Genomic DNA, 19,036 nt, shown 5'->3' on the forward strand with positions numbered 1-19,036 from the left:
GCCAGGGATACATAGAGAGACCTTGTCTCAGATAAACATCAAAAGGCTCTATCAGGTGTTTTAGCATCATGTGAGCACTCAGGAAGTGTGCACATACCATATTATTAGTAATACTGAGGCTCTCTCCTGATAGACATCAAAACCTTAGAACTGGGTGTGGTAGTGCATGCCTATAAACCTGCACCCAGGAGGCTGAGGCAAGAGGATTGCCATGAGTTTGGAGCTAGCTAGCCTGGACTACAGAGTGAAACTGTTTAAAAGACATTTCCATTCTCAGCCAGGCATGGTGACCCATGTCTTTAATCCCACCCAGCACACGGGAGGCAGAGGCAGGTGGATCTCTAAGTTCAAGGCCAGCCTGGTCTACAGAGCAAGTTCCAGGACAGCCAGGGCTACACAGAGAAACCCTGTCTCAGGGAAGAAAAGAAATCAAACATTTGATTCTGTTTCCCATGAGCTGCATTTCCTTTTCCTTCCCATGACTTATCCTCTGGCCTCTTCCGCAGTCCCGGCCGTGTGTTTCATTGACAGTGTCATTTTTCTGTTGTTTACCCTACTCTCATTTCTACACTCATCATTCTCTTCCCCTCTGAAACATGCACCAGCACACTACTGCATCGTTCAGTGGTTGCTGGCTCAGGTTCCCATGGCGGGTGGGGGCATCTGAGCCTGGTAGTATCCCGTGGTGGCCAAAGTGAGGCACAAGCTCTGGACTCCTGGTAAAGACCTGTGAGCTACCAAACATCTGCCACTCCTAGGACTTATCTCCTAACCGGTCAGGATCAGCTGTTTGCAGCCTAGTTCCAGCTGCATCTGTCACCATGGTAACCCACTCCCCATTGGTGCAAGGAGGGGGTTGCTGCAGTCCTGGGTTTCCTGGCTCTCTCTGCCTGTGTAGCAGAAAATCCTGATGCTTTAACACACACTCAACACCTCCACTCCATGCACCCCAAATTGTTCACTGCCTGTTTTCTCCACTGAGTGGCGCTAGAGCTAAAGGTTTCTAGATAGGACCAGATTCCAGCTCAGCCCCATCTGAGCTGGTTGGTTCATGAGGGACAAATGTCTTCCCCTCTCTGCCTCAGCTTCCTGCTCTGTTAAATGGAGATGATCTTGTTATCCATCTCAGGTGCTGTGTTAATGCATGAAGTCTTGGGAGGAGGTCAGAAAGTGTGTCAGAATGTGTACAGTGAAGGGGGGTCAGGTGTGTGCAGTGAAGGGGGGTCAGGAAGTGTGCAGTGAAGGTCAGGAAGTGTGCAGTGAAGGGGGGTCAGGAAGTGTGCAGTGAAGGTCAGGAAGTGTGCAGTGAAGGGGGGTCAGGAAGTGTGAAGTGAAGGTCAGGAAGTGTACAGTGAAGGGGGTCAGGAAGTGTGCAGTGAAGGGGGTCAGGAAGTGTGAAGTGAAGGTCAGAAAGTGTGTCAGAATGTGTACAGTGAAGGGGGGGTCAAGAAGTGTGCAGTGAAGGTCAGGAAGTGTGCAGTGAAGGGGGTCAGGAAGTGTGCAGTGAAGGTCAGGAAGTGTGCAGTGAAGGGGGTCAGGAAGTGTGCAGTGAAGGCGGTCAGAATGTGTATAGTGAAGGGGGTCAGGAAGTGTGCGGTGAAGGGGGTCAGGAAATGTGCAGTGAAGGTCAGGAAGTGTGCAGTGAAGGGGGGTCAGGAAGTGTGCAGTGAAGGTCAGGAAGTGTGCAGTGAAGGAGATCAGGAAGTGTGCAGTGAAGATCAGGAAGTGTGTGGTGAAGGGGGTCAGGAGGTGTGCAGTGAGGTATGCAGTGAAGGTCAGGAAGTGTGCAGTGAAGGGGGTCAGGAAGTGTGCGGTGAAGGTCAGGAAGTGTGCAGTGAAGGGGGGTCAGGAAGTGTGCAGTGAAGGGGGTCAGGAAGTGTGCAGTGAAGGTCAGGAAGTGTGCGGTGAAGGGGGTCAGGAAGTGTGTGGTGAAGGGGGTCAGGAAGTGTGCGGTGAAGGTCAGGAAGTGTGCGGTGAAGGTCAGGAAGTGTGCAGTGAAGGGGGCTGATTTTATGATCTCCTTCAAATGGTCTAGGACAATCTCTTAGGTCTCAGCAGAGTATCCCCCAAGGGGGATGTGCACAGCAGCTGGCAGTAGGACCCTACATGAGACAAGCTTAGTACAGCCAGCTGCTGTCCTGGACAATGTGGGACAGAGCCCAACTTCTGTGTATCTTCTGAATCTTCCTTGAAGATACTTAAGGATTAAAATTAACTGGAAATTGAGCCAGGTGTGGTGGTGCACACCTTTAATTCCAGCACTCAGGAGGCAGACGCAGGTGGATTTCTGTGAGTTAGAGGTCAACCTGGTCTACATAGTGAGTTCCAGGACAGCTAGATCTACATAGTGGGACCCTGTCTCATAAAAACAAAAACAAGGTGGGCAGTGGTGGTGCACGCCTTGGGAGGCAGAGACAGAGGCAGGCGGATCTCTGTGGTCAAGGCCAGCCTGGTCTACAGAGTAAGTTCTATTACACAGAGAAACCCCGTCTCAAAAAACAAACAAACAAAAAGTTAGCTGGAAATTTATGATTAGGTGGTGCACACTGGGCCAGCAAAAACTCCCCAGTAGTCCCAGGGGTGTGAGTCAGGGGTAGAGCTGAATCCCCATCGAGGGGCGTGAGTGTGGCTCAGCATTAGAGGGCTACCACAGCATGTGTGAGGCCCTGGGCTCCTCCTCAGCACTACAAAGAGTTCACAAAGTGTGGTCCCTTGTATCACAAGAGTTCATAACTGCATGACCTGCCTGGAGCTGCGACACTCTGTGAAGTGTGGAATCAGTGAAGTGACTCTTTCTTTTCTGGGGGCGGGGGGATGAAACTCAGGGTCTCATGTGAGCTGAGTAGTGTGGCAGACCGTCCTGTGCTGAGCTGTGGCCCGGGCAGAGGTCTAGGCAGCCACTCCGCTGACCCTAACCACTGCACTCTTCCACTTTGATCCTCTCCTTAGAGAGAACCAGGGCTCCGGGGTCCCCATGTCTGGTCCCAACCTGTCCACCACCAGGCCAATCCAGCAGGACCTGGGCCGCCAGGACCTGCCACTGGCTGAGGACCTTGACAACATGAAGAATAACAAGTTGGCCACTGGGGAGCCTGCAAGTCCCCACGACAGCCTGGGCCACAGTGGCCTTCCCCCAAGCCCCACCAAGATCGGGAACAGCACCAACCCTGGTCCCACCTTGGCCACCAACCCCCAGAACGCTGCCAGCCGCAGGACGCCCAACAACCCAGGCAACCCGTCCAACCCCGGCCCCCCCAAGACCCCCGAGAACAGCCTTATCGTCACCAACCCCAGCAGCACCCAGCCCAACTCAGCGAAGACTGCCAGGAAACCCGAGCACATGGCGGTGGAGATCCCCCCGGCCTGCCCGCCCCTCAACCACACTGTGGTCCAAGGTGAGGAGCTGCAGGGTTGCCAGGCCATTTTCTTCACAGTTCATGCTAACAGCTGTGGGAGGAAGAACCACTCGACCCTGGAGGCAGCCCTCCGCGGCCTTGGCTTGTGGCCATACTCTGCACCCTGCCTTCCCTTCACAGAGCCCACACTGCCACAGTGGAGAAAGGAGTCCCCAAATGGAAACTGGGGGCCCGGGGACAGCTTGAAGGGTTGGGTACCCCACTGCTGCCCAAAATACCCAGCACAGCTGGAAGCATCACTGTAAATGGTCCAGTGGCACAGTAAGGAGGAAGGGGCTGGGGACCAGGCCAAGCTGGTAGAGTGCTTGCCTAGCACACACTCCAGCACCACAGACAACCTGCAGTAGTGGTGAGTGGAGGCTGAAAGTTCACAAAGCCACCCTTAGCTACGTAGCGAATTTAAGGCCAGCCTAGACCCCATCTCTGTTAACAATGATGATGTCTTTATTTATCCCGAACGTTTATGTCTGTGTGAACTGCTGTCATTGCGCACACACCTCAGAATGTTTTACACGCTCTTCTCCCAATCTTGGTAATCAGATGTCTCACACACTAGTGTGGCTGCATTTCCCTAGTCACCTGGGGCTTCGGCCCCTAAAGACAACATAGCATAGATTCCTGTGAAGAGTGAGTCAGTTTTTGGCTTGGGGTTGTTGTGTTTTGAGATAGCATCTCACTATGTAGCCCAGGCTGGCCTTTAGCTTTCAGAAGTGACCCTCCTGTCTCTCTTCCTCTTTGGTGGCAGAATTACTGGCATGTGTCACTGCACCTGACTTCACTGTGGTGGGTCTTGATAATAAACTAATTTTACTAGTTTTCAGATGAAGAAAGCAGACCCCCAGGGGGGCTCAGCCTATCCGCAGACAACCACACAGGACTGGAGAGCCTGCCCGGCAGAGAGGTGCCGCAGTCAGGACTGGGTGCTCTCACGAGAGTTTTCCACTCTGTGAAGCAGTTTTCTGCTGTGTGGGCAGCTGCCCCATGCAGATCCTAGTCACATCAGAAAATCATAGGGAGCAGAGTCGCCATTGCCCCACAGAGTGTGAGGGAGCTGGCATTCTTGGGCTAGGTTGCCCAGTCCAACAACAGCTCTGCAGCTTCACAGCTGTGCGACCTTAGACCAGCCACTTCACTTCTCTGTGCCTGGCTCCCCTTATCTGTCAGAGAGATCATGGGCACCAAGCTCCTAGGGTTGAGTGATGCCTGGCACACAGGAAGGTCTTTCTCAAATGTCGTATGCTTAATGTCAGCTCCAGGGATGACCAGGAGCCCAGAGCTTTGTGGGAAATCATGGATAAATCCATGTTTATTTTTGTCCCAACAGTGAACAAAAACGCCAACCCAGACCCACTGCCAAAGAAGGAGGAGGAGAAGAAGGAGGAGGAGGAGGCAGACCCCGGGGAGGACGGCCCCAAACCCATGCCACCGTACAGCTCCATGTTCATCCTCTCCACCACTAACCCGTGAGTACGGGAGCAGACCAGGCTCCCCAGAGTGGGGCGGGGCAGACAGTGGGAGTGCGCAGAAGCCCTCAGGAGCAGGAAACTAGAACCACTTACTTCACTCATAGAAGATAAAAACTTGTCATACTATACCTCCCTGGAAAATACCCCTTCCTGCCATGAGATGGAAAACCACTGCCATACATACTCAAACCTGTGCCATGCTGGGAAAGGCGTCCTTTAGAAATGGCTGCCTTGTGCAGTACGCAACCTGCACAACCTATGTGGCAGCCATGCATCTGAACTGTGTGTCTAACCATTGCACCACAAAGATGTGGGCACATCAACTTTTTCCTAAAGTTCAATTTTTATCCTTTACTAAACAAATGTTTAAGTGGCACTTAATGCCAAGTACTGCTCTAAGTGCTTTATAAATTAAAAAAAAAATTCAGAATAGCCTCTTAGCATTGGAACAGTGAAATCAGGTGAAGCTTGAGCCAGAACAGGCTGCTTCTAATGGCTCCAGGTTTCACTTGTTTGTTTGATTGGTCCTGGGGATGGACCAGGCTTTGCGCGTGCTGGACAAGCAGTGCGCCAGCTAAGCCCCGGCCCCAGATGTTTTTCTATTGGTGGTGGAAGTGATGGGATTTGGTTTTGTTTTTATCACTGATGTGTGTGTGTGTGTGTGTGTGTGTGTGTGATGATGATGTGTGTTCGCCATGGCTCCTGTGTGGAGGTCAGGAGACTCTGGAGTCACTGTCCTCCATCTCCATGTGGGTCCAGGGATTGGACACTGGGCATCAGGTTAGCTGAGCACCCTTACATCTCACTGGCCCTTGTCTTTTGTTTTGTTGAGTGTGTGTGTCTTGTTTTGGGGGGTGTGATTTGTTGATGTGTGTGATTTGCTGGTGTGTATGCTTTGTTGTGTGTTTTGTGTATGTATTTTGTTTTCAGACCAGATCTTACTCTGTGACCACACTGGCCTTGAACCCATCCAGGGTCCAGATTGTCTTGAATTCTTAGTGCTTCCCCGGCACGGCCTCCCTGTGCTCGATGACAGACAGGGCCGCCACACTTGGTTTCTTTTTTTAGACGCTAGAATATTTCACACGTGGAAAACCCAGCCTTGAGGTGGCTCAGTGGGTAAAGGGACATGTTGCCAAGCCTACCAACCCAAGTTCAGTTCCCAGAACCCACAGAATCGACTCCCACAAATTGTCCTCTTTCTGCACAGGCAAGCCTTGGCACAGTCACCGTCCCCACACACAAATAAATAATGTAATTAAAAGGATAAATAAATGAGGTCTTCCTATATCCTGCAGAATCGTTAGTAGTGATCCCAAGTTAATAGTGATCCCAAGTTAATCGTTAATAGTGAAGCCAAGTATTCCAGTTGTTTGGAGGGTAGGAACTCCTCCACAGGCAGCATGACTGTCTCAGGTGGCTGGGGTCTTCCAGCTGCACTGGACTGTGGGACCCAGTGCCGCATCGGGAGTCGATGGCAGACGGTTAGGGTGGGGCAGTGGGATTGGCCTGTGGGACTGGAGGGGAGAGGAAGGGCCCCGAGCCTGGGTCTGAGTGGCTCCCTGCTCTGCCCACAGCCTTCGCCGGCTGTGCCATTACATCCTGAACCTGCGCTACTTCGAGATGTGCATCCTCATGGTCATTGCCATGAGCAGCATAGCGCTGGCCGCTGAGGACCCTGTGCAGCCCAATGCGCCCCGCAACAACGTGAGTCCCGCCCCTGCCCCCCACTGAAACAACAGACCAGACAGACTACCTCTGAGCCACACCTGCAGATCTCTTACCCTAAGGGAGCAGGAGCCATGGAGGGTTGGAAGCAGACTGACTCGGGTGTCATAACCACCCTCTGCTGGTCATGTTCAGTAATTACCAGCCCTTGAACCTGTAGCTCCCGACTCAACCACCGCCACCACCCCCACCTCCCACCTCTCACCCCCTCACCCCACCCTCTACCCCACCACCCCACCACACACACACACACACACACACACACACACACACACACACACACACGGTGTCCTGGGTGACTCCAGAAGCTAGAGGCAGGGACAAAGGCCGTTTTTGCTAATCCAGACAGAAGCAACTAGAACCCTGCCCTGGGCAGGACAGCGAGGGAAGGAAGGAAAGGGTCCATCATCCCAGACTGAGGGGTACCTTTAAAGTGAAAGAGAGCCAGATGGCCAGGTGGCCCCAGAGTTTAGATGATGCTCCTGGAAACAGGAAAGCCCAGGATGTGGACACTGGCCAGTCAACCCCACCAACCCAAGGACAGTCACCCCACTGTGGAATGGACTCCTCCAAGGCCCTCTTAGTCCACAAGTGGCTTGGAGGACATGAACCAGGCACTCCTGGTGACCCGCCCTCAGCAGGGCAAGTTGGCAGGATTTGCTGCCATCTCCTGGACACTTTTATTCACAACCTACACATCTTTGGTCCAGCCTGGGAGTGGCTCCTGGGTGGAAGCCCTGCTTCTGGGGAGTTTTCAGAGTGTCCCCACACCCTAGGGCTGCTGGTGGGGTTACCGCAACCCGGCCTTTGTTTGCCCTGCAGGTGCTGCGGTATTTTGACTATGTTTTTACGGGCGTGTTTACCTTTGAGATGGTGATCAAGGTAAGAACTAGTCTGGGGGCTTCCACAGACCTTCCAGAGGAAAGAGGCTCAGTGTGTGTGAGGCCGTTCACCAGGCAGTGTGGTGGAGAGAGGGAGGGGGAGGGGAGGCAGGTATGGGCAGAGAGGGAAGGCCTGACAGTGACTGGGAGGACTTTGGCGTACACACCATAAGAAGTAAGAGCTGTGGAGAGCTCTGGGCAGAAGAGGGACTCTGCAGGGTCAGGTGGCAGAAGGGGGGATTGTCAGAGGCCAAGTAGGCCATGAGGAGGGCAGGAACCACCGATCACAGAGGAAGTAAGAGGTGGCCACAGTCTTGGGAGGCTGCAAATACAGAGTCTACAAGGCTTGCTGATGCATGGTCTCCTGTGGAGGTTCACTCGAAGCACACTCTGAGACTGAGGCTGAGAGCTGGCAAGCCGGGGTCTCTCTCCTCAGAAGAGCCACCTGTCATCTGGACATGAGGCCCTGTCAGTCCCTCCTTCCCAGGTGGGGTTATCCTAGGGAAGGGCTGAGGCTCTGAGCAAACTGTCCTCTCCCCCTAGATGATCGACCTGGGCCTCGTCTTACATCAGGGGGCCTACTTTCGTGATCTGTGGAACATTCTGGACTTCATAGTGGTCAGTGGGGCCCTGGTGGCCTTTGCCTTCACGTAAGTCTCCATGCAAGTGTCCCCCCCCCCCCCCCCCCGTCTGAGTCCCACTGTCAGATGTGGGTCATATTCTGGAGTTTTGAGATGGGAATGAGAGCTGTGGGCCAGCGGGGGTGGGGCTGTGCCCAGTGGGCTGCTGCTGGCTTTGTGCATGCCATCACCACTAAGGAAGGAAGGAAGGGACCAGAGCCACCTTCCACTCCTCCCACAGCAAGGTGGAGGCCTCTTGCTGTGCTGCTTCTGGTATTCTTGCCTCTGGAGACATCTCATCACCCTCCTCACAATCCCCCTACATGTTGTCTCTTTGGGATGCCCCCGAAAAGACAATCGGAAAGCAAGTGTGCATGAGAGCCCCATCCCAGCGGTGCCCCCAAGGCCCCCACCATATACCTGGTGGCCTACTTCTATGTGTCTCTGTCCTCCCAAGGCTCCTAGGATGCCCTGCCCTCAGCAAGGTCATATGCTATGGCACCACTCCATGATGGTACCCTGGTTATAGATGGCAGCTTCAAATATGGCTCCCAAGTTCTGAGTTACCGTTTTAAAATGGCAGCCATTTCAAGATGGCACCCACTTCATGGTGGTGCTGGAGAGCAGGGTAGCCATTCTAAGATGACCTGGAAATTCTCACCATCATTCCAAGATGACATTGGAGGGTTTAGGGGCCATTTCACGATGGTCCCAGGCCTGGCAATGGTGGTGCACACCAAGATGGTGCCCAGGTTCTAGATGACCATCCAAAATGACCCCTTAGGTCTGGGCAGCCATTCCAAAATGGAGTCCAAGTTCTTGAAAACCATTTCAAGACAGTGTTCAAGAAGCAAGCAGCCATCCTGGCTACTGAGTTCTAGGAAGCCATCTCAAACTTGCTCAAGGGGTAAGAAGCAATTCCAGGATGTTAACTGAAAGCTCACCATCATTCCAAGATGGTACCTAAGTTCAGAATGGTCATTTCAGAGTGTCACCGGAGGTCTGTGCATTCACTTAATGTGGTATCCAGTATCTCAATGGCCATTCTCAAAGGCACATGACCTCTGGCATCCAAGTTTCTAGGCAGCCATTCCAAGATGGTGCCCAGCCTGAGATGGGGCCCAGTGTAGGTCTAGCTGGAGAGGGGGCCCAAGATTCCTGCAGCACACGCAGTGGCGCTGTCTCCCGCAGCAGACCTCTATATCAGGAGACCTGACTTGCTCCTCATCCAGAAATCCGTCTTCGGAACCAAAGCTGTGCCTATCACATGGGTCATTCCCAGACAGGAAGGTCTTGCAGGGCCCCTGACCCACCTCGTCAGGCACAGAGAGAGGCCTGAGGTTTCTTTGAGCTCTCTCACTGGCTGCCTCCTCAGTAGGCACAGCCTCTCAGCCTGGTCCCTCAGCGGGGACTGAGTGCCTGTTTCATCACAGAGGGCCGGACTGTTACCATTTCCAGGTGGCCGGCTGCAGTGGGCCCTCCCAGATGCCCCTGGGGGACAGCAGGCTGTGGTTGTGGTGGACATAAATCAGCATTTCCATAGCCTGCAAGCCTGACTCGGCCAGGCTCCCAGTCCTCTTGCCTTTCCACCCACTCTTCTGCCTCTCTCCCTGTCCTTCCTGTATTCTCTTCTCTTCCCTTCTTTTTTTTTTCTGGTCCTGAGGGTGGAGCCAGGGGCCTTTGCACTGAGCCCCAAACAGATCTCCCAGCTCTAGGTCAAGTTGTTAATGTTCTCATGAATTCAGTGCAGACATAGTGCTACGCTATGCTTCTAGAATTCCTTGTTTTCTTACTTTCTTCTCCAATTCCTATGCAAGGGAAGGTCAGACGAGGGACATCCATGTGCCTGTGCAGGCCGGCAGTTACCATAGAAACTGACATTGAGGGCGAGAGCCAAGGATTCTCTTGGAACTTGGGTCTTGCTGTGTCCCAGCCTCACTACCAAGACCCCACTTGGCCCTGTCACCTCTCACCAAAGACAGAACTGCAGCTTGGTGCAAGCTGGCCAGCACTTTGGTGAAGTCGCTCCTGCGTGCCCAACAGCAGAAGCGATCCCAAGAGAAGTTTCAGAACCTCCCTTGTCCCCCCGTCCCCAGCAGCAGATTTCTGCTCTCTTGTACCTGAGCTGTCTCAACTTGGGAAGTCTTTGCTTGGTGTCCCCTTTGTGGATGTCATGGTAGAGCATCCGCTTGCCATTTCCTTTCTCTGTCCCATGAAGCCGTCTGCTCACAGACAAGGTGGAAAACCCCAGCAGCAGTGAGCGGTGCCTCCCGCTGGGTATAAGTGGCAAGTGAGAGGTTGAAGCAGGAGGATTGCTGATCTAAAGCCAGCCTGAGCTATGTAGTACAAATGTCTCAGAAAAGGGAGGAAAGAAGAAAGGGTTCCCCGAGTCTGGTAGCCTCTCAGTGCCTCAGTTTCCCCATGCAGCAAGGTGGAGTGGCTGGAATGAGAGGAAGCACCTTGTGCGTGGTCATCGATGATGCTGTTGCACCAGGGTAGTGATCCCCATTCCACAGATGAGAAACTGAGGCTGAGGCAGGGTGTGTGGAAATGAAATCTAGACCAGCTACCTGTCCACTGGGCCCTTCCTCCCGGGAAGGTCTGGGAGGCCTAGGAGCAGGAATGAGAACGAAGGAGACTGCTCCCTTCTCGGGTAAGAGGTTGAGGCAAGGACTCTGACTGTCTGCCTGTTCTCTGCCAGGGATGTGCTGAAACCCTTTGAGCGATCCCACCCTTCTCTCCTCACCCGTATCTGTGTGTGTGATCTGTGTAGGTGTAGGTGTGGGTGTGCGTACGTGTGCTGTCCGTCCACTAACCATGCTCCATGCTCCATCATTAACGAGCCATCTCACAAGCTGTCACCATGAGGGACGTCACGCTCAGTCCCATGCTTTGGAGCAGTCAGCTGACATCTCACAGCAGCTGCTAGACCATGACCCCACCCTCACTGCCAAGAGTCCATCTGGCACCACCGCCCCTCTCCCCAGGGCAAGTCTTCGCCCCCCATAGCTGGCAAGAGAGAGTACCTTGATCAAGCTGCTCCTGCACCCTCAAAGCCACACTCCCACCAACCAAAGAAGAGGCCCTCCAGCAACACCCTCAAAACAGCCCTGTCCCACAGGAAGGGAGACTCAAGCCCAGGATGCATGCACGTGGGTTTGAGTCTCAGTCTGCCACTTTCTGACTGTGTGCCCTTGGAGAAGTCACTCTCCCTGTCTGGGCTTCAGCTTCCTCATCTGGAAAATGGGTGCAATGGTGCCATCCTGCAGGTAAATGCAGTGACACAAAACTCAGCAGCACATTAGGGGACCTCCGGCGGGGGATGGAGCTCGGTGATAGTGCTGGCCTGGTGTTCAGGAACTCTGGGTTCAGACAAAGGCTGAGGTAGATGCCAGCGCCGTGAGAAGCATTGCTAACACCCAGGGGAAGGCCTGTAGACTTACAGGCAGGTCTGAGAGCCCTGGGCTGGACCTCGGGGGAGGGCCCAGTGGAGATATTTAAAGACATTAAGCCATTCATTGTTGAAAAAAGAAAATTGCTAGGCATAATGTGATGCCTAGAATCCCAGCTCCTCAGGAGGCTGAGACAGGAGGATCATAAGAAAAGGACTGCCAGGAAATTTAGCAAGACCCTGTCTCAAAATAAAAAGTAAAGAAAAGTCTCAAGGTGTGGCTCAGAGGTAGAGTCCGTGCCTAGAATCCCCTGGTGAGGGGCTGGGGGCATCTCAGCAGTAGAATGCTGACCTAGCATGTGTGAAGCCCGGGATTCCATGAGCAGCAACTCTCCTTCCAGAAGACTCCATGTACCAGAGTGACACACTTAGCCACATCCCAGCTGCTTACAAGTTGGAGGCAGGAAGGACAGTTGTTCAGGCCAGTCTGGGCTACATCTTGACATGAGTCAGTATAAGCCAAGGCTACTGATATTGAAGCATCATGAAGACAAACCCATTTTCCAGATGAAGCTTGTTGGCAGTCAAGGCAGCATTCAAACCTCCGTCCTCTCCCCATGAAACTCACCTGCAGCGAGCTGGCTCCTGTGTCGGACCGCTGCAGGAAGAGCCCGCTGCAGGAAGAGCCCGCTGCAGGAAGCAATCCTGCTCTTGGCAGTGACCGAGTGGCGAGCTCACCCAGGGTAATAGGCAGTCCCAGGGCTACCTGACTCCTTGGAAATTTGCCTTTGCAAGCTGCTGTCAGGGCCACGTCCTGCCCAGTGCAGAGACTAAAGGAGGGGCTGGCTCCCCTGGTCCCCAGGGTCCCAGAGCCCAGTGCCCATGTGTGTCTGTGCATGTCCTGTGTTCTCTCTGAGGCCGCTCACGATTTGTCTCTCCTTCCGACGCCACCTCACCAGGAGCAGTACACGGTAAAGTCTCTCTCTCTCTCTCTCTCTCTCTCTCTCTCTCTCTCTCTCTCTCTCTCTTTCTCTCTCTCTCTCTCTCTCCCATTCTGTCTTGTCTCCTGTGCCCCGTTCGCAGCCATGTTGGTTCTGGCCTTCTCTTTCTGTGGCCTTTGTTCTTGCTGGTGTCCTGTTGCTTACTGTGACCAGAGCCTGCTCCCCGGGGGTGGAGGAGTCACGAGGGCCCACAGTCACCTGCCACTGTGACCCTCTAGATCTTACCTAGAACAGAAGGGGCACATGCGTTCTTCCTCACATGTGATGTCAGCAGGGCCAAGGAGCTGGGGACAGTAGTCACCCGAGCAGCTGAGGTGTGGAAAATGTGCTTTCCGGGCAGGAGGTGGCCTTTCCACTGAGGAGCATCTGCCTAGCATATCCTTCTAGCCCACTGTGGTAGTATACACCTAGCACTCAGGGACTGAGGCAAGAGAATCTTCTTTCAGGTTAGCCTGATTTACATACTTGTCCCTGCCTCAAAAACAATAATAGATATATAGAAGTCAGTGTTCTTCTTTAATACATAACAAGCAGTTAGAAATAAGAAACACTGATCAGTGGACCAAAGTATATAAGCGGAAATATCAGGGCTGGGTGGTGGTGGTACACACCTTTAATCCCAACACTCAGGAGGCAGAGGCAGGTGAATCTCTGAGTTTGAGGCTAACCTGATGTACATAGTTCCAGACTAGCCATAGCTACATGGATAGACCCTTTCTCAAAACAAAAAAGACACCTTAGTTGGTAAAATGTTTGCCATGGAAACATGAGGACCCAAGTTCAGTCTCTGGAGCCCATGTAAAAAGCCTGACATGGGGACACACGTATAAACCCAGCACTGGGGATGGAGAAAGGCAGGTCCCTGGGGCTCTATGGCCAGTGAGAGATCCTGTCTCAGAAGATTAGGTGACACCTGAAGAATGTCACCTGAGGTTGACTTGTGGCCTCCACACACCTGCACACATCTACACAGACACATACATACCAAGACAAAAAAAATTGACCAAGAGGGCTGAAAGCACAGCAGCCATCACATGCACACACACACACACACACACACACACACACACACACACACACACACACACACGGCCATAACCAGCTTTCCTCACCATGCCAGGAAATGGTGCTCTCCACCAGAAACTCTGGTGCTAGGCAGTAACCAACAGGGACATATTTGCCCCTGGGACTGCTGCCTTGGTCCAGAGTCCTGAGACCTCACACCAGCTGGGACAGCAGTCAAGATTAAAGAGAACACAGAGGAATTCCTCACAAGTTGGGCCTCTGAGGGGTTCCCTGTCAGACACAGCCCGTGTCTAAGTCTGACATCAGCTCTCCAGAAACAGCACCAGAGGCTGACAGAGCCCAGAGCTGTCAAGGGAGGCATCAGGAAAGGGAGGTGAGCGTGGCTGGGTAGATGGCGTGCAAAGCCAGCCGGGGCACACCCATTATCCAGCACTCAGGAGCATAACATCAGAGCATCTCAGGGCAACATGGGCTACATGGTGAAAGCTTGTCTCAAGGGAATTTAAGAAAGAATAGAACTGTGAGATAAACTAGCAAAGGCGCAGAGCCTGGCAACCTGAGTTCAGTTCCTGAGATCTACATAGTGAAAGGAGAGAGCCAACTTCCAAATGTTGTCCATGCGTGCTGTGGCACACACATGCCCGCAAAATAAATAAATGTAATTTAAAAGGTTTTTTGACTAGCCAGGAGGTGGTGGTACATGCCTTTAATCCTAGCACTCAGGAGGCAGAGGCAGGTGGATCTCTGAGCTCAAGGTTAGCCTGGTCTACAGAGCAAGTTCCAGGGCAGCCAGGGCTACACAGAGAAACCCTATCTCGAAAAACAAAAAGGTTTTGTGGCTGGGCATGATGGTGTCACCTTTTAACCCAGCACCCAAGAGGCGACAAACAAACAAAACGAAACCAAAACCCAGGAAGATCTCTGAATCCAAGGCCAGCCTGGCTTACGTTGTGTGCTCCAGGGCTACACAGTAAGACCCTAGCTCCAAAAACAGAAAAAGAAGAAGAAAATTAGAAAGCCAGGGATCGTGCCAGAGGTTAGGCTGTGCAGCAGTCAGGGGTTGTGATAGACTGCAGAGGGCCTTGGCATGCCAAAAAGAAGGTCTGCCTTGCTCCTTAAGAACTCAGATTTGGAAAGGATCCTCAGTAGAATGAAATGGTGACCAGTATGTATGAAAAGGCGGGAAGCAGAAAGATGTGTGAGGTGATATGGTCTGACCCCCGATGAACAGTGGACACTTGGAACAGCACTCTCTGGGGCTTGGGTGTGAAAACAGCAGACAAATATGACTCTGGAATTTGTGTTTGGGCCCTGGGTAGGAATGGGGGGGTCCATTGATAGCCCCATGCTATACCACCCCTCTTAGGGAACCGAGTTGTGGGTATCTGAGAGCCCCTGTGTCTTTGGGGTCTGCATAGCTAAGCCCTACAGGCCCCACTTTTTACCACTGGCAAAGATAGATGGGTACCTTAGCGACTGAGGCAGCAACAGCCATAGCTGAGGTCATGTTGGCATCTGAAAGGACCAGCCCCTGGTTACTTACGTCCTTCAGCTTAGGGGACGTGGAGGGAGATGAGCCATCCCGACTCTTCAGGAGGGTAGATGTCATCCAACGCTCACCAGCCTCCCAGGCCAAAAGCTTTGCTACAAAGAGCAGTGGAAGAGTTGGTGCAAAAGTCTGCACATGGCGGTGCACACTTCAATCCCAGAACTTGGGAGGCCAGTGAAGGAGGAGCTCTGTTGTTCCCAGCCAGCCACAGCTACATAGGAAGACACTGTCTCAAAAAAAAACTAAAGGGGCTGGAGAGATGGCTCAGAGGTTAAGAGCACTGACTGCTCTTCCAGAGGTCCTGAGTTCAATTCCCAGCAACCACATGGTGGCTCACAACCATCTGTAATGAGATCTGGTGCCCTCTTCTGGACTGAAGTCATACATGCTGTATACATAATAAATAAATAAATCTTTAAAAAAAAAAAAAAAAAAAAAAAAAACTAAAAAGAAAAAAAAAAGTCAGTGCGGAGGTGGGTCTTCAACAAACTGTGAGATCAGACCTCTTCAAAGCCATCTGGTTTCCAGGCCATCCATCAGAAAGGGATGGGATATGCCTGGCTCAGCCCAGACCTGGGTCCAGGCAAGTGGGACCACATGGGGTTGTGACCCCTCCCCAGCCTGACTTCCCCTCCATCTCTTCCCTTCCCCAACCCTAACATCCCCCAACAGTGGCAACAGCAAAGGAAAAGACATCAACACCATTAAGTCTCTCCGAGTCCTCCGGGTGCTACGACCTCTAAAGACCATCAAGCGGCTGCCGAAGCTGAAGGTGACTGGGGTCGGGAGAGGGACCTTGGGCTGGCCACACACGGATGGGACGGTTGCACATTGCTCCAGAGCCCACACTGAGAAACAGACTGTGGTGTACACTTGGGATCCAAGCACTTGGGGGCTAAGGGGAGACAATCCCAAGTTCCAGGTCAGCCTGGATCCACAGAGGACCTCCATCTCAAAACACACTGAAGGAGAAGCTAGCAGCCTCGTGGCCTCTGTATATGGGTTACTTACTGGGCTTGTCAAGCAGACAGCAGCAAAGGGATTGGCTGGCCGAATCTGCCCTAGGTCAGGACTCCTTTTCATGGTCAGCGCAGAGACAGGGCGGACCGTAGTTGGGGAGGCACTAGTTCCAGGGCAGCAGAGCCATCTAAAAAAGCAGGACATGGGAGATGTATCTCAGTTGGCAAGAGTGCTTGCCTTATGTACAAGAAGCACTGGGTTCCATATCCAGTGACTCAAACTGGTGGAGGCAGGAGGATTAGAAAATCAAGGCCATCCTTTTTAAGGCCTGCCTGAGCTACATGAGATCCTGTCCAAAAATGGTTGTGAGGTGCCTGAAACAGGACACCTGCTGTGTGCACAGCCGCCATACTGCTGTTAGGGGACAAGGGTGAGGGAAAGTCGTGCACACGTGGAGTCTATCTTCCGCCAATGTTTCCAACCCAGCTGTTAGAACCTGCAAGTGCCTCAGGTGTAGAGGGAACAGCCATGCTTCTGGTCTCACACCTCTGTCTCCCGACCAGGCTGTGTTTGACTGTGTGGTGAACTCACTCAAGAATGTCTTCAACATCCTCATCGTCTACATGCTGTTCATGTTCATCTTCGCCGTGGTAGCTGTGCAGCTCTTCAAGGGCAAGTTCTTCCACTGCACAGATGAGTCCAAGGAATTCGAGAGAGACTGTCGGTGGGTGGGCCATGGTCCCCGGGACACCATGGCAGGGGAGGTCGAGGTACGGGGTCGGTGGTGCAGGCACCGAGGCAGAGGAAGGACTCTGGGTCAGCTTGGATCTGGAGTAGGGCTTTTTTAAAGTGTGGTGTGGTGGTACACACCCAGGACCTCGGCACTCAGAAGGCGAAGGCAGGAGGATCACCCTGAGTTTTGAGGCCAGCCTGGGTTACAGAGTGAGCACTGGGTATTACAGTGTGTGCGTGCTTGGCGTGTGCAAGGCAAGGCACAGGCCCACTCCCTGGCATGAAAAGTAATAACAAGAAGTAAAAGACCTCTGTGATGTGAGGCACAGACCTGTCGCCCCAGCCCTCGGGAGGCTGAGATGTGAGGGTGGAGAGGCCCAGACCAGCCTGGGCTACAGAGAGACCCTATCTCATAAAAGAAAAGCAAATGAGAAACAGTGAGAATCTGGGTCCACAGACCCGGTTAAGCCGTTCTAATCTCCCAGTGACTTTATCAAGCGGGGCTCTTAACACAAATCCATAGTCCCTCCTTGGGTTGTGTCTGAGCAACCCTGTTCAGATGCTTCCCAGGCACAGTGGCACAGGCCTGTCATTAACTGCTTGGGACACTGAGGCGGGAAGAGCCAGAATTCCCAGCCAGCCTAGGCTATGTTGTGAGACCCTGCCATACAAAAGGGATCCTAGACTCTTGGGTGGTGTTTGGAACTCACTCTTGCCTGTTCTGAAAGGGGCGGCCATCGCCTCCTGAGGTGTGAGGACCCCGAAATAGGCTGTCCTGTGTTTGCCTCCCCATCCTGTGTGTGTCCCCACACCCACACTCAAGCCAGGGTCTCTGGCTCCCACAGGGACAGCGCTGTGCCCCTCCAGGCAGCGCAAATGGCCTTGGGAGGTGGTGGCGCCCTGCTGACTAACCAGCTCTCTGTGACAGAGGCAAGTACCTCCTGTACGAGAAGAACGAGGTGAAGGCCCGGGACCGCGAGTGGAAGAAGTACGAGTTCCACTATGACAACGTGCTCTGGGCCCTGCTCACACTCTTCACCGTGTCCACGGGCGAGGGCTGGCCGCAGTGAGTGGCCCGCACCAAAGGGCAAGGGCTGGGGACCCCAGGAGCAGAGTGGAGGAGGGGGAGAGAAGGGTGTCGGAGCCTGGCCCTGTGCCCAGGGTTGCTCTCACAGTTCGGGGGGCTGTCCACGGGGCTGTGGGCGTGGCCCTGATGCTGAACTCGGGCCTGGCTGTTGGGAAGCCCACGTTACTCCCCCAGCAGCACAAATGTGAACACGAACTTAAAAACAACAGCCTTACTGGGCATGGTGGCCACGACTTTAACCCCAGCATCCCAGTGGCAGAAGCAGAGGGATCTCTGTGAGCTTGGTGCCACGATGGAGCTCTAGACCATCCAAGGGTGCACAGTGAGACTCAGGACAAACAACACAAGACTGGGAGGTGGCTCCGAACAGGCTGTTCATCCAGAAGACAGGAGCTGAGTTCCCAGAACTCGGCTCTCACATCAGGTTCACAACCACCTGCACCTCTAGCATCTGGTGCCTCTGAGCTCTGAGGGCACTGCACTTTTTTACACAGTTTTAAATAAAAAATTTTTAACAAGTAAAATAAAAATTTAGAAGAAAGAAAGAGCCTCAGGGCTGGGGGGAATGGGTCAGTTGGTAAAGTGCCTGAGTTTGAACCCCAGCACCCACATAATAGCCAGGCATGAAGACACACACCTGGAACCCCACCCAACACTAATCCCAGGGGCTCGGTGGCTGTCTGGCTTAGCTAACCAGCAAGTTCCAGGTTCAGTGACAGACCCTGTCCCCAAGAATAAGGCAGGTCAGCAAGGTAGTTCAACAGGCAAAGGGACCCACGTGTGGAAGAAGGAACTGACTCCCGAAAGTTATCCTCCGACCTCCACATGCACACACCAATAACTACATTTAAATGTGGCCAAGAATACTTGCAGCTCTTACAGAAAACCCGAGCAGTTTCCAGCACCCAAATCTGGTGGCTCACACCACCTGTAACTCCAGCCCCAGGGGATTCAGCATCCTCCTCTGGCCTCTGTGGATACCTGCACTCATCTGCCTCCTATGTGCACACATACACACACATACATACACATAATTAAACATAAATTTAAAAAGAAGGTCATAGTCACACAGAAATGATTTGTCCAGACAAGGTACCATGTTCATTATGGTGACACACACATTTATCACATCTGCTATACATAGGCAATGCTTAACACCATTTTTTTTCTTTGATTAGA

The 19,036-nt window shown here is 53.0% G+C and overlaps 1 protein-coding gene across 1 annotated transcript in view; it reads left to right on the forward strand.

Annotated features, from left to right (window-relative positions):
- Positions 1-19,036, forward strand: part of Cacna1a (calcium voltage-gated channel subunit alpha1 A) — a 228,042-nt gene that overhangs the window by 143,292 nt on the left and 65,714 nt on the right. The window contains exons 20-27 of the mRNA XM_059263091.1: positions 2,950-3,395; positions 4,741-4,879; positions 6,460-6,589; positions 7,433-7,492; positions 8,035-8,141; positions 15,751-15,850; positions 16,602-16,762; positions 17,699-17,836. Coding sequence (XP_059119074.1) covers positions 2,950-3,395; positions 4,741-4,879; positions 6,460-6,589; positions 7,433-7,492; positions 8,035-8,141; positions 15,751-15,850; positions 16,602-16,762; positions 17,699-17,836 — 1,281 coding nt within the window. The remainder of the gene's footprint in view (positions 1-2,949; positions 3,396-4,740; positions 4,880-6,459; positions 6,590-7,432; positions 7,493-8,034; positions 8,142-15,750; positions 15,851-16,601; positions 16,763-17,698; positions 17,837-19,036) is intronic.

The sequence above is a fragment of the Peromyscus eremicus genome, chromosome 5 (assembly GCF_949786415.1).
Source record: "Peromyscus eremicus chromosome 5, PerEre_H2_v1, whole genome shotgun sequence".
In the NCBI taxonomy this organism is placed as follows: domain Eukaryota; kingdom Metazoa; phylum Chordata; class Mammalia; order Rodentia; family Cricetidae; genus Peromyscus; species Peromyscus eremicus.